The sequence below is a fragment of the Rana temporaria genome, chromosome 2 (genome assembly GCF_905171775.1).
Source record: "Rana temporaria chromosome 2, aRanTem1.1, whole genome shotgun sequence".
Taxonomy (NCBI): Eukaryota; Metazoa; Chordata; class Amphibia; order Anura; family Ranidae; genus Rana; species Rana temporaria.
The window spans coordinates 60,782,368-60,809,675 of record NC_053490.1 but is presented as its reverse complement, the minus strand read 5'-3'; the positions used below and the strand labels follow the sequence as shown (position 1 = coordinate 60,809,675).

General features: G+C 43.4%; 1 protein-coding gene across 1 annotated transcript in view; it reads left to right on the top strand.

Annotated features, from left to right (window-relative positions):
- CWF19L2 (CWF19 like cell cycle control factor 2) overlaps window positions 1-27,308 on the top strand; it is a 239,923-nt gene that overhangs the window by 132,424 nt on the left and 80,191 nt on the right. Inside the window, exon 12 of the mRNA XM_040340244.1 lies at window positions 322-459. Within this exon, the coding sequence (XP_040196178.1) occupies window positions 322-459 (138 nt within the window). The remainder of the gene's footprint in view (window positions 1-321; window positions 460-27,308) is intronic.

Below are 27,308 nucleotides of genomic sequence, written 5' to 3'. Positions count from 1 at the left end.
ATTAAAAAAGGTGATTTTTTTTCCAAAAAAAGTGCGCTTGTAAGACCGATGCGCAAATACGGTGTGACAAAAAGTATTGCAATGACCGCCATTTTATTCTCTCGGGTGTTAGAAAAAAAAAACAATATATAATGTTTGAAGTAATTTTTCCAAAAAATGTTTTTAACATGTAAACACTGAGTCTGAAAAACAGGCTCGGGTCTTAAGTGGTTAATTTAGAAAATAGGTTGAAGAAGTAACAGTAGTGCTTTGTTTAGAGGCAGATTAATTATAATGTGATTACTGTCTGTATTATTCATTATGTCTATCTGTGTGTTGTAGGTAGAAACGCATGTTGATAAGGAGCGGGTTCGTTATTTTCATGACGATGACAACCAGAGTCTCCATGATCTGGTGAAGAGAGAAAAGATGGGAACAGCCGAAGACCAGAATAAACTCTTTATGAGGATGGCTTCAAAGGTAATGTCAGGCACCATTTGCAATGTTCCTTGTATTTATATAAGATATTATTGCCATTCAGAAGTCTGAGGGCTAACAGTTTGCCTTGTACTTTACAAAATGGAGGGAAACCGTACAGTTACAGTACCATTCAATACCAGAGGGATCAGAGGGCCCTGCCCCTTAGAGCTTACAATCTTAACCACTTCCATACAGGGCACTTACACACCTTCCCGCCCAAGCCAATTTTCAGCTTTCAGCCATGTTGCACTTTGAATGACAATTGCGCGGTCATGCTACACTGTACCCAAACAAAATTGGCGTCCTTTTTTCCCCACAAATAGAGCTTTCTTTTGGTGGTATTTGATCACCTCTGCGTTTTTTTTTTTTTTTTTGCGCAACAACTAAAAAAAGACTGAAAATTTTGAAAAAAAAAAAGTTTTTATTTTTTTCTGTTAATTTTTTTGTAAATAAGTACGTTTTCTCTTTCAATTACGGGCACTGATATGGCGGCACTGATGGGCGCCGATGAGGTGGCACTGATGGGCACCGATAAGGTAGTACTGATGGGCACTGATGAGGTGGCGCTGGTATGCGGCACTGATGGGCGCTGGTATGCGGCACTGATGGGCACTGATGGGCGGCACTGAAGGGCAATCATAGGCGGCACATATGGGCACTCATGGGCGGCACATATGGGTGGCACTGATGGGTACTTATGGGTGGCACTGATGGGTACTTATGGGTGGCACAGATGGGCACTGATAGGTGGGCACTGGGCACAGATTGGATACGCTTCCCGAAAATAGCCGGAGTTAGTCTCGGCTCTTCACGGCGCCTGCGCACAGACTAGGCGCAGGCGCCGTGAAGAGCCAAGTCCTATTTCGGCTGAAACTTCACTATGGGATTAAACTGTGAGTATGGCGCCAAAAAAATAAATAAAGGCATACTATAGCTCGTGCTAGTATGCTTGATTTAAAGGTAGAATCTTGTTATTTAGGGTGAACCACTGCTTTAAGACCTCAGCCTCCTCCAAAAAGTAGAGGTGGCTCTGGCTCTTCTTATAGAGCACTCCAGTGTTCATGCTGCAGTCTAGCTTGAACACTGAAGTTCTCTCTCTATAGGAAGGAACAGTATTCAAAACTGTGGGAGGCTATCAGCTGACCCAGATAGGAAGTGTACATAGAGAATAGAAGAGGTTCAAGGACAGAAGCGTAAGGGGCCCTGACAGAAAGAGCAAAGGAGAAGGTAGGTGTCACATAAGTGACATTGAAGGTGATATAGATAAGATGGGGGCAAAGAAAGAGCAGAGGCCAAGAGAATGGAGTTTTTTGAGGAGGAGGGGGTGGTCAACTGTATTAAAGGCAGCAAATCGACCCAAGAGTAAAAGTACAGATTAGTGATCATTGGTTTTAGCAGTTAGTAAGTTGTTACTGAGTTTTACTAAAGCAGTTTCTGTGAAGTGTTAAGAGGGTTATTATCGGTAAGGTTGGTAGCACAGGCAGTTGTAGACTTGGCATTCTGGGATTTGAAATGGGAGCAAGGTAATGGGTTTTAGTTTATCAAGATTGGTGGGGACTAGAGTGGGCTTTTTAAGTATGTGGGTGACCGGTGCAAGTTTTAGAGCTTTGAGGAGTACAGTAAAACCTTGGTTTGAGAGCGTTTTGCAAAACAAGCTAAATTTTGACTTCATATACAAGCGATGTCTTGATATACAAGTAGCATCATGTCACAACCGAGTATAAAAGAGAAGAACGGCACAACATTTAGCAACATATTGCTACACTTAGAGGCGCCTCTCGTCTCTTTTATACTCGCCTCTCTTCTCTTTTATACTCTGTAGCTCCTGCTGGCTTTTGCTTCTAATCCCCTTGTGGAGGCTTCCATTTGTGGATGGACATTTTATGGTTACACAACCTATCGCATTGTTATAATCTTTTTATATGGACTATAAACGGAACACCTATGAATAAATGGTTGTGGAACAAATTATTTGAGTTTCCATTATTTCTTATGGGGAAATTTGCTTTGATATACAAGTGCTTTGGATTACAAGCATGCTTCTGGAACAAATCATGTTCACAATCCAAGGTTTTACTGTATTCATAAACCTGGCTTTTCCTAGGTCTGTCAGCTGTAGATGCATTGCTGTTTTGAAATGTGCCTTTGTACTGGACTTCTCATTGTTCACCTGAGCAGGCAGAAGGGGGAATCCGGCAGCCTCTGAAATTATTAAAGTACCTAGCATGAAGACTTGCTAAACTCTGCACACAGGACCGATTTATCTATCTATCACATATACATGCAATATATTGGCCAACTATGCTTTTTGCCATCAGGGAGGCATTTGGCAGGCTGTGATGGTGTGCCAGATGCCCCATTGTGTTGCCTTTATTAAAGTAGAATTCCAGGTTTAACTTGACTTCAAATAGTTTGACGCAAGCTAGCCATTTCCATTACTAAATGATGGGACTGCTGTGTGTGCTGTACAATACTATAAGTTGTGTCGAGTGCTTCACCACCATTCAGGAGAAGCCTTGTATTTTTATCAATGAATACAAGCCTTCCTCTGATTGGCCAAGGTGGAGAGGCGGTGAATATGACATGATGATTTACACCTGTGTCAATTGGAGTAAAAATACAAGGCTTCTCCTGATTGGCTGGCTGAGAATTCCACTTGCTGACCGGGTCATAGACAAATGATGTCCTGGTTGGGAAGTGGATATTGATTCTCTACAAGATTATAAAGTGGTCCGAGTGGCGAATTTGCCACTTGATCACTTTTAGAAGTGGCGGGAAATGGGTGCCACACTCCCTGGGCTTATTTGACAGATTGGTGAAACCTGGTGCCATCGGTGGATTGGCATAGAGATGAGTGAAGGTAAGATGGCCTCCACTCATCTCTATGGTCTTGGAGGACCAGAGCGACGCCATGACATCCCTTACAGTTCCTCTGGCATGTAAACAAGCAGACTGGTCGGAGGGGCCGGTTGTACAAAGCTTTATGAAAACATCATGGCACCTTGCCTCAGTACATCTCTCAGGATTGCTCAGCCCTGATGCCAACAGTTGACTAGGTCTTGGAAGAAGTTACACAAATACCAAATTGCTTTGATGGGAGACTGTCAGACTGGAGGAGTGGGGACAGTTCAGTGTGCAATTAAATCAGATTAGGCAATTTCAGTACAGAAGAAGAGCTGTATAACTGTTCAAGACTGAAGGTAAGGCTGGAGTTCATCTTTAAACAAGTCTTGCTGAGATTGCTCTGAAATCCCAGTAAAAAAATTGAGGGTCTGAGGGTCTCCAGTCACTATACATCACCGTTTCCCCCTCTTAATGAGATGTGAACTCACTTTAATTTCTTGTACAGATTGCATGCTTTTAGAAATGATTTGGAAAACTGAGCGCTCCCATCTTTCTGCAGCTGTGTAGTCATTGCTTATGATCAAGACTGACTTTGGCTAATGGTTTCTGACTGATGCCAAATGCATGAAATCATTACCAAGTACAGATGTCTTCGTTGTCACTGCACACCCCCTCAGTCACTGGAACGTGTCATGAGGTCTGTGTATGGTTCTTAGTAAATTAAATCTCTTCTCCAGTAACATATTCCATGCGTGACTTGACTGGAGATCATGAGATTGTCCAAACAATTCAAGCTGTTATTTTCTCCTCTCTCCCAACATATCTGATGATACATACACAGACCTTTTATTATAAAACTGACATTTTGTTTTACATTCATTAAATCCATTTTCATATCCATTAATGGTCCATTATGCATTGAAGCTGGCGTGTATGTTGTGAATTACTGGTTGGATTACTTTGGGCCTAGTGGCTGCCTTTCTCTTGTCCTGGTGTACTGGGGACTGGCAGGTAAAAAAGCTAGTCGCTCTATGTTCTGTATAATTTGCTGGAAAAATTATATTAACAAATATTTTGGAGGGTGATGATGGAAGAGAAAATGCTGATCTTATTGAATGTAAAAGGTACATTTCAGGCTAACGCTAAGAACCCTTTCACACTGAGGCGCTTTGCAGGCGCTATAACGCTAAAAATAGCGCCTGTAAAGTGCCCTGAAAGAGCCGCTCCTTTGACTCCAGTGTGAAAGCTAGAGGAGCACACTTTGGAGCGGTGTGTATACCGCTCCTCCACCGCTCCTGCCCATTGAAATGAATGGGCACCGCGGGCACTAGTGAAGGTTATAAGTGCCCCGCCAGCGGCCGAATATCTCCGCAAAATTAACGAGAAAGCAGCGCTAAAAATAGCGGCACTTTACCGCTGACCCCGCCCAAGCCCCAGTGTGAAAGGGACCTTTAATGTGGAAAGTAAGGGGACACATACTACTGATCCATTGCTCTCGTTCATCAATTCATCAGGCATGCATTCCCACTGTGTATAATGTTCTAGTTGATAATCTGTGTTTTTTTTGAACACCTGATTCCAAACCTGCAATTCAAAATCCAAGGGATTTTCAACCTCGCCCAAAGATTTTTATACATTGTACTTCTGCATAAATATAATTGCTTAGACATACAAAATACACATACTTTTGCTTCACCTTATTATGCAGAGAGATTTCACTCTAAAGGAGGTTGATTGGTAAGCAGCTATAATCCTGGCAAGATGCAGTGAGCACCTTGCTTACCGTCCCTAAAGGCCTCATGGGAAATTAAAAAAAAATCTCCAGTCAAGGTAAAGTAAGTCGAATTTCTGACTGTAAGATGATCTCCAGTGTGACGGACCCTCCAGTAGCCAGGTTTGGGGGCCTCTTAGAAAGATACAGCTTCCTCCACTGTGGAACCAGGAACTGACTATTGTAGTTGAGCACCCAAGAACTAGGCAGGACTAGCTTAGGTGAAAACTGGAACTCACTTTATTCCAAACTCACACAGAATATATATATATACCACACAAAATCAGATAAGCGTTTGATCACATTATGCAAGCAATAAGATCATTATTTCTTTACTATGGACAAGACACCATGATTCGCATGACATCGTTAAATTAAGGAAATATTAGAATGTTATGGGATTTTTAAGGTGCATAGGTTAGTAAATGAATCCAAGGAGAGTCATTTAAAAGAAATACATTTAACATCGGTTAAAATAATGATTAAGAACAATGTAGTACACCAGACTCATGTAGTACAGTCCTTGGGAGTACAACAAGATTAACGTGGTTCCTAACATTTTTCGCCCTGAAACTCGGCTTCTTCAGGGGATGCTGCCCACTTGGAAACAGAGCCTTCCCAGGACTTAAAGATAAATTATAAAGCTGCAATCAGTGGGAGTTCAGGGATTCTAAAGACGCCACAGCCAACCAAAGACTGCAGGTGACCACATGAGGCAATTAAGGACCAAAAGTTCTTGTTTGCAGAGAAGTAAGGGACACAGGGACATAGGATTCCCAAAGCAGGACACATGAATAGTGCTGGAGTCATGCACTGTGTGCACATATCCCGTGGTTCTGGCAAGCTAAGATAATTAACATAGCTAAGGAACAGCCAACATAAACAGTATTCTTATTAAACAGTAATAGACATGCCTAGGTGACTCAGTGCCCACCCAGACCATTTGGCACCAGTTCCCCAGTAAAAAGACCTAGGGCTGTCCAAATCTCGAAAGGATTAGCAGACAGACATAAACAATAGGTGACTTGATTAACAATGGGAATTCTCGCCTAGGAGGACACAGTGGGGAATTGATACCATGGGAGAAAGACAACTTAGTAAAAAGATTAGAGCAGGAGACCCCAGCATCAGTTTGTTTTGAGCTGATTATTTTAACATCTGCTCAAAGTCCCAATCTCATAGGCCCCAAATACATATCCTGGTCCTATGTTACCAGAGTTTGTGTGTTTTGGGGAGATATGGACCCGATTCCAAAGCAAGGCCACTCAAAGGGTCCTGCAGGCACACACCTCCGAAGAGTAGAGCCCCCCCAAAAGGAAAGAAGCTATCCTGCAGTCCCCCTCCAAAAGCCCCTGTCCTAGTTGGGTCTGTCACAAGCTGCAAGAACCCAAATGGAGTTCAACTTTAAAAGAGAAAGCGGCGCTTGTGCCAAAAGAACATTTTCACTTTTGCATACTGATTCAGGGCCATTCTAAAGAAAGTCCTGGAATCTGTATAGCTTTCTTTAGTGAAGCATCCAGGTGGATTTAAATGCAGAAATGTCATGCTTGATTAAACGTGATGCCTTTAATGCCAAACTCCAAGCAGATAATTATACATGGTTGAAAAATATTTTCTCTGAATTGTTTTACCTGTCAAAAGATCTATGAATTTGTTCAACAAGTCAATGAACCCTTTGCCAGACAGCATAGCTAGGTCAGTGACCTTACTTTACTCCACTGCAATTATACAAAGCAACTTGGTCAAGGACCCTGCTCTTGACTATGAAGGGAGCGGCACAAAACTGATCATTCACCTGTTCATACTTTTGTAAGCTCATGTTATATTTAGTCAGCCTATAAAATTAAAGACCTTAACAATATACAGTAGTTATATTTCTTTAAAGTGTATCTCTGATCAACATTTAAAATCATATGTAGCACCCTCTAGTGTGCTAGAAGTATAGTGCATGTTTGTGTAAGAGTAGGTACATTTACAGGATTGGCTGGCAGCCAAGCCTGGGTGTGTTTTGATCTGTGTTGGGAGTGACTCAGAATAGAGCTTCCAGAATGTTCTGGTGTTTTCTAGGCAGAGGGCAGGCCTCTTTGTCAGGGGGCAGTCTGTCGGGGCCTCGGAGGGAGCTCCCTGGGGGGGACGGGGCTTTAGGGTGAAATTGTGCCTGGCTCGGGCGTGGATGGGACCATCTTGCAACTCAGAGGTGTCAATTACCGGCTGGCGCGGTGGGGGTGCAAGGAGACACAGGATCCTGTGTCTCCGTGCGCCCCCACCTGCCTCGCCGGCCGGTAATTGAGGCCGCGGCCTTTTGCAGGCCTAAGCTTCCCCGGACGCCGGGTCACAATTTCTTGTCGCAATTGCGCCCGGATTTTGTCGAGCCCTGTCCTAACATACTGAATAGTGGAAATACTTAAAGGAAACCCAGGGGTCTCCAAACATTCTAAACAAAGGGCCAGTTTACTGTCCTTCAGAATTGGGGGCTGGACTGTGGCCAGTGGGAGTAGAAAATGTCCTTGTGAGAGCGAAAAAATCCTTTACTTTGGTGTCAGTGGAAGGAATAGTTCCTCATTATTGGTATCGGTGGGAGGAATTTCGCCCCATCATTGGTGTCAGTGGGTAGATTTGTGCCCCATTGTTTGTGTCAGTTGGAGTTGTGCCCCACTGCTGGTGTCAATGGAAAAAAAAATTCTCCATTGATGGTGTCGTTGGGTGGTATAGTGTCCCATTTTTATTGTCAGTCAGAGGAATAGAGTTCCTCCACCCCAAACTCGATCATCCGTGTCTTTATGGACCTTGCTTTGTGCACTGGTGCGCAGTCATTTTGGAACAGGAAGGGGCCATCCCCAAACTGTTCCCATAAAGTTGGGAGTACGAAATTGTCCAAAATGTCTTGATATGCTTTTGCCTTAAAATGTTACTAAACCCGGGATCCTGCATTCACTATATCTGGTCTCCCACAGTACACAAACCATAGAAATGCAATAATTTTAGTAAATATAAACTGCTAAATACCTTTTCTTATCGGCAGTATATAGCAGTCTGGTGACTTCTATCCATTCCTGGTTAAAACTTGTAGGAGGTGTTTTCATACTACACTGGCTATCCTATCGGGATACTGATCCTCTGTCTGGACAGTGCTGATTGGCCCTGTGCTGATCACATGCACTCTCCCAAGAAAAAAAAGATCTCTCTAGCAGTACACACCAAACTGAACATGTGCAGCTTGTCTCCACTAACTGTCTGTTCGAATCCTCTTTCTTCCCGTTTCCATCCCGCCAGCTGTTGTGTCTGAGCGGCCAGAAAGTAAATTTTAGGATGGGGTACCCCCAATCCCCCCCCTATCCTTTCCATATTGTAGAGTAGTTAAACTAATCCTGGGTACCTTTTTCTTCCATATCGGCTCCCGCATCTGTGTATTAATTCTTTTGAACCATTTGTTCGATATCTATATCGGTAAATTATGGAAGATATACAGGAGTTGTGGAGCCCATACCATTTTAATTAGGTTGGCCCTACCTACCACTGATAGGGGGAGATTGCACCAGCTGTTACATTTCTCTCTTTGTTTTGCCAGTAGTGGACCCAGGTTCAGCTGAAGATATTCAGCCGTATTTGGGGAAACCACCACCCCCAGATAGCAAAAACGACTTGATCTAGTAATCTGCTCTGCTCCTACAGGTAACTGTTCTCTCAACGGATCTATAGGCTTTAATATTGATTTGGACCAATTTATATTAAACCCAGAGAAGCCTCCAAATTCTCCTATTATCCCCATTGCTGTTTGCAGCGACGCTGCCGTATCACCTAAGTATATAAGTATATCATCTGCATATAAGAAGATTTCCACTTCTTGATTAGAGCACTGCCGATTGGCATAAATTCCTTGGATAACTTTTTATATCCCTTTCCTGTTTTGTACAATTCAACTACCTTTTCCTGCAGATCCTTTGTTAATTATTTTGCTTTCCCCATGACTCAGAATCCAGAAACGTAAGTGCAACATGTTATCGGGCCAAAATCACCAGGGTATGTAAACTTTTGATTGGGGTCATTTGGGTAGTTTCTGTTGTGATTATGATTTAAAAAAGAGTAAACACAGTGGATTGATAATTGGCTTCAGCCAAACACTAACCATGAGAGCCGGTTCACACAGGGGCGACTCGTCAGATGAGTCAGCCACCTGACAGACAAGTCACGCTCCGCTCTTTTCAATGGAACCGTTCTAATAGGAGCGACTCAAGTTGTTCCGACTTAGAAAAAGCCTCTTGCACGACTTTGGGGGCGACTTGCATTGACTTCAATACAGAAATCATTTTGCAAGTCACCTCTGAAGTCGTCTTGAGATCGCCTTGCCTATTCGCCCCCAAAGTCGTGTCATCCCTGTGTGAACCAGGTCTAAGTGGAAGAAAAGTTTTTGAGTTATCATTCATATTCTCTGAAAAATGCTCAAGAAATCATAAATTTTGCCAGGGTATGTAAACTTATGAGCATTACTGTATGTCATTGCCAGTGTGAATGAGCCTTAGTTTTCATTCATTAGTACAGTGCCCTTTTCACATCCTGTGAATTGATCACAAACAATATCAACTTGTTTCAAACTATCTTGTGTGAACTACAAATCTTTCCGCCTTCCCCCATGTAATTCAGATGAAAAGAAGATGATGTGTTTGTAGTCATCAGGAAAATAGCCTGGCTGACTTCATAATAACCCATTTCTTCCAAGTATAGAAAATATGTGGCTCTTTCCGTGATTGTAAAGGTTTTTTTTTGTTTTTTAAATAACAAACATGTTATACTTGCCTCCTCCTGTGCAAAAGTTTTGCACAGAGTGGCCATGATCCTCCTTTTCTGGGGTCATCCGGAAGCATTCCTGGCTCCTCCTTTTCATCTAGTGCCCGAACAGAGAGCCGCTTTTCATGGGGGCACTTGTGCAGGCTCGCTCCCGAGTCCTGCTGCTGCGTCCATTGACAACAGACAGCAGAACTCAGCACTGCCCCTGGCTCTTGTGTCATTGGATTTGATTGACGGCAGCGGTAGCCAATGGCTCCTGCTGCTATCAGTTTATCCAATGAGGACCCAAGACAGCGGCTAGAGCTGCTGGGCTCGTACTCATCGCTAAAACGATTGGGTTCAGGTAAGAACAAGGGGGCTGCTGCAACACAGAAGTTTTTTTTTCTCTAGGGTGTTAGAAAAAAAATGTATAATGTTTGGGGGTTCTAAATAATTTTCTAGCAAAAAAAATTGAAAAACAGGCTCGGGGCTTAAGTGGTTAAAGCGGAGTTCCACCTGAAACTGGAACTTCCGCTTAATCCACTCCTTCCCCCCCTTACATGCCACATTTGGCATGTCATTTTTTTTTGGGGGGGAGTGGGGGGGTCAGGAGGACTGGGACTTCCTGTCCCACTTCCTCCTTCCGCCGAGGGGCTGGTAAGGCAAATAGCTTAATCGCCTTATTGCAGCCCCTCCCTGTAGGCGAGCGCCTGTCCAATCGGACGGCGCCGCTCGCGCATGCGCAATTCCGCATGCGCAGTGGGTGCTCCGCCGTGAAGCCGAAAGCTGTCACTGCCGGGTGCCCACACTAGAAATGAAGACGCCGGCCGGCGAGGAGCGGAGGCCCGGCCGGCCCGTCGCTGGAACCGTGGAGCAGGTAAGTGTCTGTTTATTAAAAGCCAGCAGCTACACTTTTTGTAGCTGCTGACTTTTAATAAACTTAAAAAAAGGCTGGAAATCCCCTTTAGGCTTGAGTTTATAATGACCGTGCACACTGTGTACTCAAGCTGCAGGCACCTGGTAAAATCCAGACACCGGATTGAAAGTTCCGATCCAGAACTACAGAATCTGAAGAAAACCAAGACCGCTTTCTCGTCCAAGAAACAATAGTCTGGAACCTTGCATTAACCCTCAATGCTAATTCTGTGTCTTATTCTCCTCCATTTTCACAGTGACCACAGGGTCTCGCTCTGTCACAGTATACTGTATATATAGATATATAAACAAAAACAGTTTCCTGCGAGTTCATTTTAAAACCATCAACCCCCCCCCCCCCCCCCATGTATGGCCTACTTACGTCAAATTGCTTTCATACAGTACAGGTTGTGGTTATATAATATGTTAATACTTGCAGAATGGAATAAAAAAACATATTTGCTGTAAATAACACTAGGTTGTTAATATAGTGCATACAGTGCTGGCAATATAAGATGTGTATTGAATAACACATGAAGTATTTGATTTGGAAACCATGAAATAGTGTAAATGTGATCGCCATGAGTGAAATTACTAGCTTATTCATTGCATTCACCGCTTGCTGTTAAGTCTGCCTCAGTTGCCTCATGAAATTTTTAAAAAGCTGACAGAGCCATATTTTAAATGAGCAGCCGAGGTCGCCCTAATCCTTGTGAAGAGATAGACCACAGGGAGTTATCTGCTTCAAAGAGCTAACCAACTACAATCAATTGTGTTTCAGGTAAAAGCCGCAGGCCATAACATTTTATATCGCTTTGGGATCTGCATAGCCTAAGCAGAAAACTTTTTTTTTTTTTCACAGTTACATTACTGCATTTAAATAACTTTATTTAAAAGGATGTCAGGATGAAAATATTGGGGTTGTCAGCAGATACGGCTGATAAAGGTGCATACTTCAGGGCTGTGGTTCTTTTCCGCACGACTTACTGAGTCATTGACCTAAAACAAGAATGCAACCAGTGAAGAGCAGACTTTCCTCTGTGTCCATGGTCTGCGACATTCAATAAGTAGTAAAGAAAGGGTGAGAATGACAGCATTGGAGACCACATCTTATAGTGGCACCTTCCATAATTCTATCATGGGCAGGTGAAGGATCTTTGGAGGCACAGGCTGTGTTCTTGGAAGATCCAGGTAATGGGCTGCTCTGTAGATGATTTAGGTGACTGGGATCTGAAGACTTCCCATGTCTTAATTTGGGGAACTCAGAATGAAATCTTGAGCTCTCCACTCTATTTATAAGGGCAAAACCCATAGCCAAGGTTAATGAAGAGATTGGAAGGTGCACCAGTCACTTTATTGAGGATCTAAAAGGAATCCAACACACATCCCTTTCCACAAGGCTGATGTGTGTAAAGAAAGACCAGCATGAAAAGATAAACTTGGAACAGTGTTTTGGCAATGTGAGCGCCAAACAGCATTCCATTTAGTGACCACTCTAGTGACCACAGGTGGTCTGGTGACCATCTGTTCAGAGATAGGGTTGTGGAGCCAGGAATCCCGACGGGAAAATAGAGAGCAGGTTCTCTATTTTTCTTGTCGGGAAAACTGCTAGGGAGCATAGCATACACACGGCCGGGATTCCCAGCCAAATGCTCTCCTGGCAGGTCGTGTGTACAAGGCTTTAGACCTCTTGTCCTGTTTCCCCTGGGGATGATGACAGGGTATAACAGGACACAGAGTGGCATGGGTAACCGTAGGAAATCTGGTTGAGAACATCTTGATAGCAAATGTAGAGCTGAAGTAGACCAGCTGGCAGGGGGCAGATTCTGGATCTCAGCTTCGTAGTCGAACGGGCAGTGGCCAGCAACAAAGAAAAAAGTGTTACTGCGCTGATCTAATAATCCAAAGAATTAATTCTCTGGAAATGCGAACTGTGAACTAGTTTAGTGCACAAACAACCATATATAGCCTATACAATATCAGGAAATAATAATGTACCCAATATTCTATGTGAATAAACATCTGTGAATCAATTAATCTTAGTACAAACAATATATATAGAAAAATAGGAAATATATGTGTTATACGAGTGTTGCGATAAACACAATACTTTAAATGTGACCCAAAATTTGTTGTCGACATACACATCAATGCACCATAGTACTCCTGTGAAGGAAGAAATGGCCACTCATGCTGCTCTAAGCCGACCAATAATGAAAACAAAACAGAATAAAGTAAAACAGGGCTCGACAAATCCCGGGCGCCAGGTCGCCATGGCGACTAGAAATAGTGTCCTGGCGACTTGGCTTGGAAGGTGGGCAAAAAAAAAAAAAAACATCTGGTGGTGAGCCGTTGGTATTACAAGTTATTACCACCAGATGTGAGCTGGCGCCATCTGGTGGTGGCCGTTGGTATTCCAAGTTAAGCATTACAAGTTAAACAGCAATTCTAATGTCATTTTTCACTATTTTCACTGCCATATTCTTCCCTCTAATTAGAACCCCCAAACATTATATATATTTTTTTTCCTAACACCCTAGAGAATAAAATGGCGATCGTTGCAATACTTTCTGTCACGCCGTATTTGCGCAGCGGTCTTACAAGCGCACTTTTTTGGGAAAAAATTAAAGTTATCCCCATTTTTTTTAATATTATGAAAGATAATGTTAGGCCGAGTAAATTCATACCCAACATGTCACGCTTCAAAATTGCGTCCGCTCGTGGAATGCCGACAAACTTTTACCCTTTAAAATCTTCATAGGCGACATTTAAAAAAAATCTACAGGTTGCATGTTTTGAGTTACAGAGGAGGTCTAGGGCTAGAATTATTGCTCTCGCTCTACCAATCGCGGCGATACCTCACATGTGTGGTTTGAACACCGTTTACATATGCGGGCGCTGCTCACGTATGTGTTCGCTTCTGCGCACAAGCTCATCGGTACGGGGTGCGTTTTCTGGCTCCTAACTTTTTTAGCTGGCTCCTAGATTTCAAGCAAATTTGTCAACCCCTGAAGTAAAACATACAACAACTAAACCAATGCCAGAGCAAAGAGTGTCCGTCACTGGGTGTTTCCTCCTTCTCCCTCTTACAAGATGTCCTTATTTCCTCAAAAACAAGGGGCTCATCATAGTGTAGTATATAAAAACGTATTTATTAAAAAGATAAAAAAGGATGCATTTACAAAAAAAAGTGCCTCTGACCGGCACTGTGTATCTCAGTGTCAAACGTTATACGTTCCGTCTCGGAAGGTGTGCATACCCCACTCCTGTCCTCGTGTGTTGCTACAAGCGATCCTGGCGTGCTGGTGTGCTTCCCCCTCCGTGTGTGTCCAGACTCTACGCGTTTCGCAATTGCGTCATCAGGAAAGTGGCCAGCAACAACCGGGCAGCAGGAGTGCAGAGTCACAACCAGGCCACGTTCAGCATCAGGCAAGAAGTAGTAGTACCAGAACAGAAGTCAAGAAGCAAGGTCGGGTCACAAGCCAGTGCCAGCAATAGAAATTGGGAACAGCAAACCCGGGTCAAGATACGAATGAACACAGGATCAGGTCACAAGCAGTGTGGACGACCACATAGAAATGAACCTAAGTCATGTAAGGCTTTAAATAGGCCACTGGGTGCCAAAGTTGAACAAGCAAGTTGATCGTTGAACAAGCATGCTCACACAAATGAGCACATTCAAAACGCTAATGATCACACGCATGCGCTCGTGTGGATGTAGGCAGGGTTCTTATGCTGTGCACAGTTCTACAGACCCTTCTGTGTGCAGGATCATTCCTTTGAGCACGAGCATTCCTTTAAAGACGTGCATTCTGTTGAGAATGGCTTTCCTGACAGAAAGGTGATGTTTCTGTGCTGAGAGCAGGCTACAACATTGGATGCGTTTTGTGACTCTCTTGGTAGTGAATGACGGGGTTAATATTTTAATTTTTCCGTACTAGACTCGAGCCTCTGTGTATATGTTCGGTTTTGTTTAGGCTTTATATTTTTGTTGAAGTCAAACTAGAGGCTTAAAGGAGTTAGGAACAAAGCTAGGAATTAAAATTGAATTAAGGAAGCTACTTTAATTATTTATAAGCTTCTCTAGGTAAAAAAATAAATAAAAATTCTGCTTTTCATTTGCATAATCATTAAATAATCCATCCCAACAGGTCCTGTAGTGCAGCAGTTACTCTCCTTAAAGTGATACTAAACACGCACTGTTTAATTTACATTGTCTTCTACACTATATTGTCAAAAGTATTGGGACACCTACCTTTACACACACATGAATTTTAATGGCATTCCAGTCTTAGTCTGTAGCGTTCAATATTGAGTTGGCCCACCCTTTGCTGCTATAACAGCCTCAACTCTTCTGGGAAGGCTGTCCACAAGGTTTAGGAGTGTGTCTATGGGAATGTTTGACCATTCTTCCAGAAGAGCATGTGTGAGGTCAGGCACTGATGTTGGATGAGAAGGCCTGGCTCGCAGTCTTCGCTCTAATTCATCCCAAAGGTGTTCTATTCGGTTGAGGTCAGGACTCTGTGCAGGACAGTTAAGTTCCTCCACCCCAAACTTGCTCATCAATGTCTTTATGGACCTTGCTTTGTGCACTGGTCCAAATCATTTGGTGGCGGGCGGATTATAGTGTGGAGTTGTTTTTCAGGTGTTGGGCTCTGCTCCTTAGTTTCAGTGAAGGGAACTCTTAAGGCGTCAGCATACCAAGACCTTTTGGACAATTTCATTCACCCAACTTTGGGGGTGGCCCCTTTCTGTTCCAACATGATTGCGCACCAGTCATACACACCTTTAAAATGCAGTAGGAGGGGGAGCTGCGGTGGCTCAACGCGATTGGCACTGCGCTGACAAGCCATTCACCTCTGCAGCTATGGGTGCGGATCCGGGTCTCGGCTACATGTGAATTGAGTTTGGTGGTCTCTGCCCGGCTCCCGGTGGGTGTGCTATGCGAGGTAAGCTTGCGCTTAGTACGCCCACCCCCCCTCCCACAAAAACCACCACACTTACACGCACTCGAAATTGGGTTAACATGCACGCACTTTGACGACGCGGTCTCTAAAAAGAGAGGCAAAGGACTAACGGGGGTGGTTGAGCGGGCTAGATCCTCTCACTCCCTTATAGGGAGTCCCTCTGCCCCGTTGGGCTTCAAAGCGGAGCAGGTAGGGCGGGCTATGTGGGAGGACCCCCTCACACACCCGCCATTGCCACCCGGGGCATGGAGAAAGGTGGCAGATTGCCTCTGGGGGAGGCCTGCCTACTCCCAACTCCTGCAGTCCGGCTCCTCTCTCAAGTACACGCACAAAAAAAATACACTAAAAAATGCAGTAGGAGGTAACAAAATAAAACAAAATCATCCATTTTTAATTTTTCTTGCACTTTTGACATGCAATGGAAAGGAGTACCGCTCCAAGTCCTGCGAGCTATGCTGTGCTCCTGCCCTGTAGTACTGACAGGTGCAGACTCTGCGCTGATCCGTGGAAAAAATAAATGTTCCTGGACTGCCGCACTCTGATAGGCGATTTATTGAAACAAACTGAACAAAGGATAGAATCCAAAGCTATATAACATCCAAAAATTCATGCAACACTGCAATCAATGGTAGAAAGTGGACATGGGGGACAAAAAAGCTAACATGTTTCACATCATGGATAGATGCTTAGTCCTAGCTGGGTTGTGCTAGGATCTAAAAGGATTTAAATGGAAAACTTTGAACGCATCCAAACCATTTAGAGCTGGTCTGCACAGCATTAGAAAATTAAATACCTGATTTTAGATCCTCGCACAACCCAGCTATGACTAAGCATCTATCCATGATGTGAAACATGTTAGCTTTTTTGTCCCCCATGTCCACTTTCTACCATTGATTGCAGTGTTGCGTGAATTTTTGGATGTTATACAGCTTTGGATTTTATCCTTTTGTTCATTTTGTTTCAATAAATCGCCTATCAGAGTGCGGCAGTCCAGGAACATTTCTTTTTTCCACTTTTGACACGCCATGGAGTTCTCTTGAAAGGGTCAGTCAAGTCTTTCAGAGTTGCAGGTCCTCCTTGCTTACGGTAAAGTCTCTTGCCGCAAGTGTTGTAAATGAGATATTGTTCAACCTCAGAACATTCAACCTTACCTGAAGAATGTGCTTCAGATGTGGACTCGCCTCATACAACAAAAAGGGGATCACATATTTATCCTATACTTTGGGATTTCTTTAAATATAAGCAGTATTATTGTGTTCAGAGATTCCCTTTTAACCACTTAACCTCTAGAAGGTTTTACCCCCTTCATGACCAGGCCATTTTCTTCTATGTGGAACTGAGCTACTTTAACTTGCAATTGCTCGGTCATGCAACACTGTACACAAATTATGGTTTTATCATTTTGTTCGCACTAATAGGGCTTTTTTTTTTTTTGGTATTTGATCACCACTGGAATTTAATACTTTATTATTTAAATGAAAAATAAAGAGAATTTTGAAAAAATATATATTTTTGAATTTCTTATAAAACATGTATTCTGCTATATGTATTTGATAAAGAGCAAACTACATTTTAGGGACACTATTATAGTTCTGATCGTGATCTAGAAACTGATCCATATACTAGTAATGGTAATGATCAGTGACTTATAGTGTGATGGGCAATCTGGTGCTAACTGACACTGGCTGGGAGGGACACTAACTGACTCACTGACATCGTTAGTAACACTAACACACTGATCAGTAATAATACTTTATGCGGAAACTGTACTTATGGCATTGGCTGGGTTACAGGTGTGATCAGGAGAGCAATCAAGGAGTTAACTGTGTGTGTATGCTGCTTTTACTTACAGATCATCTGGCTGGGTCTCTCCTTGCTTTCAGTTCTGAACTGGTAACTGAAAGCAGGGGCAAATCCAGCCAGATCTGTGTGTTGTGTTTACCAACACACAGATCTCTGTGCTGTAATTGGCCACAGCCGATCAGCAGGTATAAAACCAAAATGATTGGCTGTAACGTGCTGTGTTCAATTACAACTCAGCCAACTATAGACACACCGTGTGTCACACACGCCTCTAAACCGGAAAGTACACTGTGACATATGGGTACTTTGCGGTGTTCAGGGCTGCTTTCTGCCAGCAGTTAATGTACTGCTGGGGGTTGACCAAAGTGATCGACTGAAACTTGTCAAATTCGTGCTGTGTCCAATCACAGCTCAGCCAACTGTATGCACGCCTCTAAATCGGGAAGTACACTGCGACATATGGGTATTTTGCGGTGCTCAGGGCTGCTTTCTGCCAGCAGTTAATGTACTGCCGGGGGTTGGCCAAAGTGATTGGTTGAAACTTTTTGTCAAATTTGCGCTGTCTATTTACCGCTCAGCCAACTGTATGCGCGCTTCTGAACTGGGAAGTACACTGTGACATATGGGTACTTTGCGGTGCTCAGGGCTGCTTTCAGCCAGCAGAAAATTTACTGCTGGGGGTCGGCCAAAATGATTGTAACCTGCTGTCAAACCCGTGCTGTATCACAGCACAGGTCAACTGGGGGCGCATGCATACCTGGATCTACCCTGCAGCCATTACAGCATCGTTCTCTCCTGTTGATTATTTGTAATTAAGGTTATTAATGGGTGGAGCCTGTGGTTATTTGGTGGTACTATTTCTTTCAATGTTCTATGTCTGAATGTAATTTTGACTAAGGCCTTGTAGGCTGGAATACGTCAACGGATTTTATCTGCGTTTGTACACTGTGGTTTTTCTAATAAAATAAAAAAAATTCAGAGCGACAAATGACTGTGGATCGAGCACCTGTGAGCTCTACAGATATCATGATTGAGCACACTGAAATTTTCATTTGCAGCTGGGGGAGCGCACATGTGCGCCTCTAAACCAGGACGTGAACTACAACATATAGGTACTTTGCAGTGCCCAGGGCTGTTGCCTGCCAGCTGGAAATGTACTGCTGGCGGTCCACAAGAGGTTAAAAATAGCACTGCCTAAAATGTTCGGTCCTCAGGAGTTTCACATTTTGTTTTCTTCTAAAGGGCAGCATGCACAGCGGTCATCCCCATATTTTAGCGCTTCCATTATCCACACTGATTCATGTATCTGTGTTAGGTGCGTGAGATGTGCAGACATAGCCTGGAAGCACATCCTGATTCAGATTGATCTGACCTGTCATATGACGACAGGTGCCTGGAATGGCTGTACCCAAGTAATCAAGAGAAAAGAGCTTTTAGTGGAATCAGATGTACAGCCATGGCACACATTTAGGATCACCCTAAACGCATCAGTGCAGATATTAACCATCGGAGGCAATACTTTGGTTTAAAGTTTGGGTGACGTTCCGTAGGAGCTCTATGGAGTAAACATTTTAAAGAAGTTTTCTACTTTTTTCCTTAAAGGAGTTGTAAAGGATTTTTCCCCCTAAATAGCTTCCTTTACCTTAGTGCAGTCCTCCTTCACTTACCTCATCCTTCCATTTTGCTTTTAAATGTCCTTATTTCTTCTGAGAAATCCTCACTTCCTGTTCTTCTGTCTGTAACTACACACAGTAATGCAAGACTTTCTCCCTCTCTCCTTTACAACCCTTTTAATGTCTTTCTAAATATTGCTCTAGTTAAAGCTGAACGCCAAGCCAACCGTTGAATATACAGTTCAAACATTCTGTACTGACCCCTTACCTGACTGCACTGCTGGTAGGTGACCTCTCTTTAGTGAAGTTTCTTAATACAAAGAAGTCAAGGGCCCATGCTAAGTCTTCAGCCCCGGAAGATTTGGCTGCTCAACCACCCGGCCATTTTTTGCGATATGGCACTGCGTCGCTTTAAAGCGGGAGTTCACCCATTTGTAAAATAAAAATTTTTCTCCCCTTAGCTTCCTGCTCGTTCGGTCTAGGGGAATCGGCTATTTTTATTAAAATATGAGCAGTACTTACCCGTTTTCGAGCTGCATCTTCTCCGTCGCTTCCGGGTATGGGTCTTCGGGAGCGGGCGTTCCTTCTTGAGTGACAGCCTTCCGAGAGGCTTCCGACGGTCGCATCCATCGCGTCACTCGTAGCCGAAAGAAGCCGAACGTCGGTGCGGCTCTATACTGCGCCTGCGCACCGACGTTCGGCTTCTTTCGGAAAATCGTGACGCGATGGATGCGACCGTCGGAAGCCTCTCGGAAGACTGTCAATCAAGAAGGAACGCCCATTCCCGAAGCCCATACCCGGAAGCGACGGAGAGGATGCATCTCGTAAACGGGTAAGTACTGCACATATTTTAAAATAAATAGCCGATTCCCCTAGTAAAAACGAGCAGGAATCTAAGGGGGAAAAGTGCCCTCTAAGGGTGAACCCCCGCTTTAACTGGCAATTGCACGGTCGTGCAACGTGGCACCCAAACAAAATTGATGTCCTTTTTTCCCCCCACAAATAGAGCTTTCTTTTGGTGGTATTTGATCACCTCTGCAGTTTTAATTTTTTGCGCTGTAAACAAAAAAAACAGTGACAATTTTTTAAAACAATTTTTTTCCTCAGTTTACAGTAGGCCGAAATGTATTCTACTTATTTTTGGTAAAACATATCGTAATAAGCGTATACTGATTGGTCTGCGCAAAAGTTATAGCGTCTACAAACTATTGGAAAGGTTTATGGCATTTATATGGCGTTTTTTATTTATTTTAGTTTTTCTACTAGTAATGGTGATCTGCGATTTTTTTTTTTGTGGTATTGCAACGTTACGGCAGACAGGTTGGACACTTTGACACATTTTTGGGACCATTGACATTTAGTGCTATACATGTGCACTGATTACTATGTAAATGTCACTGGCAGGGAAGGGGTTAACACTAGGGGGCGATAAAGGCGTTAACTGTGTTCCCTATTGTGTGTTCTAACTGTGGGGGGGTGGGACTAACTAGGGGAGATGACAATTTGTGGTTTCTGCTTTGTTGAAACACACGCTCTGTCATCTCTCCTCTGACAGCAAAAAAAAAACTTTACGACCTTTACAACTCCTTTTAAGTCTTCTGTAAACCGGAAGTGATGTCATGACATCGCTCCTGGGTTACTAGATCCTAGACCCAATCTAAGCCAATTCCAGCTTTATACGTGTCTTTGGCCAGCCGGCTGGCAACCCCTGCAAGCCAAGGCCGCATATTTGAGTGCAGTCGGCGTGAAGGGGTTAAGTATGTTTGCAGTGTTAAGCCTTGTACACACGATCGGATTTTCATGTGTGATGGCAGGTTGTTGTCGGAAAATCCCACCGTTTGTATGCTCCATCCGAAAATTTTCATCACACGAAAGTAAAAACACGCATGCTCTGAAGCAATGCTAACCATAACGCAACATTAACAGAAGGTGCCCAAAGGGTGGCATTAAAGAGCTAAAAAAACATGTTTCGTGTTTGTTGGCTGACAATTCTTTGCCGTTTGTATGCAATACAAGTTCGCGGCCAACGCCCTTCAGACAAAAGTCCTATGCTTTGTCTGCGGAAAATCTGATTGTGTGTACCAGGCTTTTGAATGATAAAACTTTTCTGGGCAATTAGGTCCCGATTAGTTAAGTGGGGTAGCCCTCCTTGTTTTTCTGTGGTCACTGCATTGTACAGGAATGTGAGAAACTAACATCAAGGAATATTCAGAAACTGAGGGTAACAATCGCCTGTAACAGCCAGAAGCACTTAGTAGTGCACCTTTACACGACCTGAATCTTGTTTAGATTTGTCGCATATCCTGCCTTTATTGTGCCATTGGTTGCCAACCTAATTCCCTGGACCAATTACTCCACTCATTAGATCTCTAATTGTAGCTGAAGTGACAGTTGTGGTAAGAATTACATCCAGGCCACATTTAAATTCATTTATTCTTTTGGCCGCCATCATCACCTCATTTGGCAGAGAATTCCAAAGGACACCAGCATGCTCTTTATCTAATGAAAAAATCAGACCTTGCAGAGCCCACATTAAAAATATTATATCTTTAATTTATTTAATCTTTCATTTATAAAAAATCTTTAATTTATCTTTAATTAGCCTCTAGATGAGGTTCTTTGAGTAAACGGTTTTCTCTTGCATGTCAGGTTAGTCAAGCATATCCCAGCAAGTTCAGCCGTCAATCTAAACCAGCTTTCCTGACTCTATTTCCAGGGGGGCCACTGACAACTCTTGACCATTTACTTGGAAATAGCATGGCTGTCAGACGTATCTCCACTAGAAAGTTCTAGCTCGTGGCCTTTTCTCATGTTCAGGTGTGGGATTTTACTGTCGGGTTAGTTGAATTTTAGTATGCCGACCTTGGAGCATAAGCACTTGTTGAGTAGCATGGGTTTTTATTGCAGTTAAAGGGGTTGGAAACCTTCATGTTTTTTTTCAGCTTAATGCATCCTATGCATTAAGGTGAGAAAACATCCGCTACTTATCGGCCCCCCAGCCCCCCCCCCCCCCCCCCCCCGTTTACATACCTGGGCCCTCTAAAGTCCTGCATCAAGAACACGCTTGCTTCTCGGCTCTTCATTGAAAAGATTGATAGCAGTGCAACCATTGGCTCGCACTGCTGTCAATCAACTCCAATGATGCAGGGGGTGGGGCAGAGTCTGTAGTCGGCGGCTTCGGACGCCGGAGACAGGACTTGGAAGCACACCTGCAAGGTAACCCTCTTGGGAGAGTGCGTCCCGGGGGGGGGTTACCAGAAGCAGAGAGGAGACGAGACGGCCGCCGAGGGACCCCAGAAGACGTGGATCGGCGCAAAACAAGTTGCACAGTGGAGGTAAATAGAACATGTTTGTAATTAAAAAAATAAATAAAATATTTGAAGCTTTATAACCCCTTAAAGAATTTCTGTACATATACAAATGAGCAGCAGTCCATATCCATAGGACCTTACCACTCTTGCAGCACCCACTGATGCTGAAGGGTATGCAAGCTGTTCCCACAATGACGAGCATGCTGACTTGTTGCCACAAGCAGAACAGCCTGAATGCATGGTGTCCTAAGCTGGTATTTTTTCTTACAGTGCATCCGGAAAGTATTCACCGTGCTTTACTTTTTTCACATTCTGTTATGTTAGTCTTATTCCAAAATGGATTCAATTCATTATTTTCCTCAAAATTCTACAAACAATACCCCATAATGACAGCGTGAAGCAAGTTTGTTTGAAATCTTTGCAAATTTATTAAAAATAAAAAAGGAAAAAGATCACATGTACATAATTATTCCCAGCTTTTGCCATGACACTCAAAATTGAGCTCAGGTGCATCCTGTTTCCACTGATCATCCTTGAGATGTTTCTACAACTTGATTGGAGTCCACCCGTGGTAAATTCAGTTGATTGGATATGATTTGGAAAGGCACGTACCTGTCTATAGAAGGTCCCACAGTTAGCAGTGCATGTCAGGTCATACAGACGCGACAGGCAATGCGTGCCGCGTCATACAGACGCGATAGCAGAGCGATGCCGACATGTGTCCCGCGTCATACAGACGCGACAGGCAAATGCGCGCCAAACATGCGTGCGCGTCATACAGACGCATCAGGCAATGCAAGCCGCGTCATACAGACGTGACAGCAGAGCGAGGCCGACGTGTGTTGCGTCATACAGACGCGACAGACAGTGAGGAGCCTCGCAAATGGGCTCCCGCCCACGTCATGTCCGACACCGGAAACAACATTACGGCCATATTGGTTTTGGGAAAGCGCCAATCTGAAAGGCTGGCAGCCACTGGGAAAAGGAACATTATATCCCCAATGGGAAAATTAACCTCAATAGTCCCTAACAAAAAAAACCTAGCTGGTAAAAAACTGAGTGTAACCAAAAAATTCCCTCAGGGGAGATCAAAATTTCCAAACGTTATAAAGAAATAGGGGGGACCGGAAAAATGTGTCAGATGGCCTCCATCCCCTCTCAGAAATCCCACAAGGGGAAAACAGAGAGAAGGTAGAGGAAATAACTCCACTGACATAGTATACGGGGACGTATATGTAGGGAAAAATTCCCTCTAAATAAGATTGAAGGCTCGGTAATAGCTGAAAAAACCTGAGCAATCCAACGTAAGGAACAAAAAACCACCACTGCCAGGGGATAGCCCTAATGGATGTGGGGTTGTACATCCCAATGGGCGTAGAAAAACAGGATATACCCATCTTTCTCCCCTGGCAGTGGATGGGAGAGGGATAGGGAAAACCCCAAAAGCAAGCCCGGCATCAAGATGAAACATGGAGCAAGGAGTCGCACAACTCAGAGACATTCGACACCTACCTCCAATATGTGCCAATATGTTCAACAAACCAGTTATATATACATCCTTTAACAACATTTACCTGAAAGACATAAACAAATATATAAAAAAGTAATAGACAAAATCCCATTCACATATCTTTGAGGGCCAAATCTAAATCAAAATGGAAAGAGATCCCCCATAGATTCCGTCCAATGGGGGGTGTAAAAGAAAGAAACCGAAAGTCAACAAAGATTTGTTTAACAAATTGAGATGAGACCTTAGTCAGTCTTTCCGGAGCTAAAGCCCTCCGAAAAGGGTCTATAGCTTTCCATTTCATTTAGTCCGGGAGGTGTGGTAGCCTTAAGGTATCTGATCCAATGCATTTCTTGTTCCAATCCCCCCCCCCCGGAGTGGAATATGAATCCTATCTAAGACAGTAAAATTGACCTTAGGCATATGGTAATTGTGGTTTTTGGCCACATGTCTAACAAGAGGGAGGTATAAATTTCCTATTCTCATGGAATGAATGTGTTTATCTACCCTTTTACAGAGTTCCTGTTTGGTTTTTCCTACGTAGAAAGAGCCGCACTGGCACTGCATGAGATATACAACTCCCCGAGTCTTGCAATTGGCAAAATGCCTCAGGGAGAAAGTCTCCCCATTGGGCAGCGCCAGCGCAGTTCTCCTACTTATAACCCCGCATTGGGAGCAAGCCCCACAGGGGAAAGTACCATGGATTTTACAAGGATCTTTTTTGAGATTGCCCCTGTATTCACTCTGGACCAGCATGGTACCGATCGACCCAGCTTGTCTAAAAGTTATTTGTGGTCTATCCATAATAAGGTTAAAGTATAAGCGTTCTTTTCTATCCTGTATCCTTTACCATAAGCTTCAGCATTTTACAAACAGCCTGCAGAGGTCCAAGTAACATGACTGTTCTGATGCATACATATTGGCAGACATAAGTGCTGAAAAGCTGTCACAAGGGCCCTTTGCAGATCACTACTCATTTACAAGTATAATCAGCATTGATTGCAGCGGTGAATAATAAGCTCAACTAGAATAAGATTTCTGCCAAGGGAGTAAAGACTTTACTTCCAACACAATATTTATGGATCAACAATGACCTTATGATATAGTCTGCCAAACTAAAGGAATAAATACTGTATGTTCAGTTTCTCAAAAATATTCTGCTTAGTTTTTTTTTTCCAACTGGCTGTAAATGCAATTTCAATATAACAACCATTTCTATAAAGAGCTTTTGTTGTTTATAGGCACAGAATACTTTAAAAATAGACCTGATTTCAGAAAGTGAAATGTAAAATGAATGTAAAAATTTTAGTTTTACCTAATATGTACCCTGCAAATGTACCCTTTTTCTTTAATTCTTCCTGTAAACAGTAGTGCCTTTCCTGGCTTACGAATTCCTGTTCCTAAAACTTTGTAGCTTTATATCTGCAGTGTGAGATCTAAGACACTGCTGCCTGTGTATGAATGCAAAATGGAAGAAAGGAAACCGCGACATCGAAGTGTAGCATAAAAAAAATGTTTTTAGTTCACAAGTAATTAACTCACAAGAAACAGCAAGTAGAGCGCTCATCTAGCTACAAGTACCACTCTATGGTTCCAGATCGATCCCACTAACAGATTCCTGGAAGGCTGTCCCAGCCTGTGCTGATGGCTCACAGCACTTCCTGGTTGGCTTGGGTCTACTGGGCAGGCAGAGATGACATCACAACAGGAAGTGGTGGGTGTGACACATATTCGGTGCATGCATGCTCCTTGATTGAGCCATGGTGCTGTTTATCTTCTTGCATTTTGCATTCATATAGAGTATCTTCTAGCTCTTGATTAGCTACCACTGAATCAAGCTGTTGGAGTTCTCCCCTGCAGCTGCTGCTCACTGACGAAGTGGATCAGGTGACTGGAGTGGAGTAAAATCAGTATCTGTACAAATCTTTTCTACCCAGTGAAGTGACTGGCCTCAAATGATACACAGATGAAACAAATCCTTCTACATAAGTTATACTTGTATATCTGCTGTCTACACTCTTTGAAAAGTGTAGATCGTGTTAGAAATCTTTCTTCCTCTTTCAGCAGCACATAGGGGAAGGTGGGGAGACTTAAAGTGTATGAGACACAGCCCCCCTCCACATAGGCAGAGGAACAAAATAACAAAGCTATATTCTGAATAGACAAGCTCTCTGCTTATCTCTCTAAGATCCTTCACCGACACAAATTTTTATCTCATGAGTCAGAGAACTTCTCAGAAGTGACTCATGCTGATTATAGAGGAACAAAGCAACAGAGAGAAATGACACTTAAATAAACATTACAGATATATGTGCTTAGTTCAACTTTCATGAATGAGGTTTAAAACCACTTTAAAGCAGAGGTTCACCCTAAAAACAATTTTCTAACATTACATTGTGCTCACTCGCGACATTGACAGTACGCTGATGTTTTTTTTTTTCTGCCGTACATACCATTGTATCGCTATTTTCCCCGCCGGCTTCCGGGTAGTGGCTCCCTCGGGAGTGGGCGTTCCTATGCACAGGCTAAGTGATTGACGTGATGACAAAAGCTTCTCCCCGGCGCATAAGGCGCTTCACGAGTTGCCGAAAGAAGCCGAACTGCTATACGGCGCCTGCGCACCGATGTTCGGCTTCTTTCGGCAACTCGTGACGCGCCTTATGCGCCAGGGGGAAGCTTTTGTCATCACGTCAATCACTTAGCCTGTGCATAGGAACGCCCACTCCCGCGGGAGCCACTACCCGGAAGCCGGCGGGGAAAATAGCGATACAACGGTATGTACGGCAAAAAAATAAAAAACATCAGCGTACTGTCAATGTCGAGAGTGAGCACAATGTAATGTTAGAAAATTGTTTTTAGGGTGAACCTCCGCTTTAACTTGAAAGGAAAAGCACAGTATCGGCCTCCAGGGAGTGTACCCATTTATTTTTTTTGGAAGAGACCAGCATGATGACAATAGCCTTTACAATCTTTGTTAAAGTGTTTCCATAAAGTTGTAATTTTATAGACAGATTTGATATTTATAGAGGAAGATTATGTTTCCTGCTTTGCAGTGCTGCTCAGTGGTTGTTCTATATGTTGCTTCTCACAAGTGAAGTCTATGAATTGTCCGACTCATTGAAAATAAGTGTGTCTAGGACAGCCTTTCTCAACCCTTTTCCAGAGGAACCCTTGTGAAATAATTTTCACGTTTCATGGAACCCTTGCTAAAACCAGTTGACTGCAGGTCAGTGGGAAAGATGCCCCTTACATTGGTGGTCATTGGGAAGAATGCCTTGTCTACAGTGGAGGCCAGAATGCCCCCCTTACAGACAAGTAAAAACATCTTTGGTGTCATGCAACTGACTCTGCCAA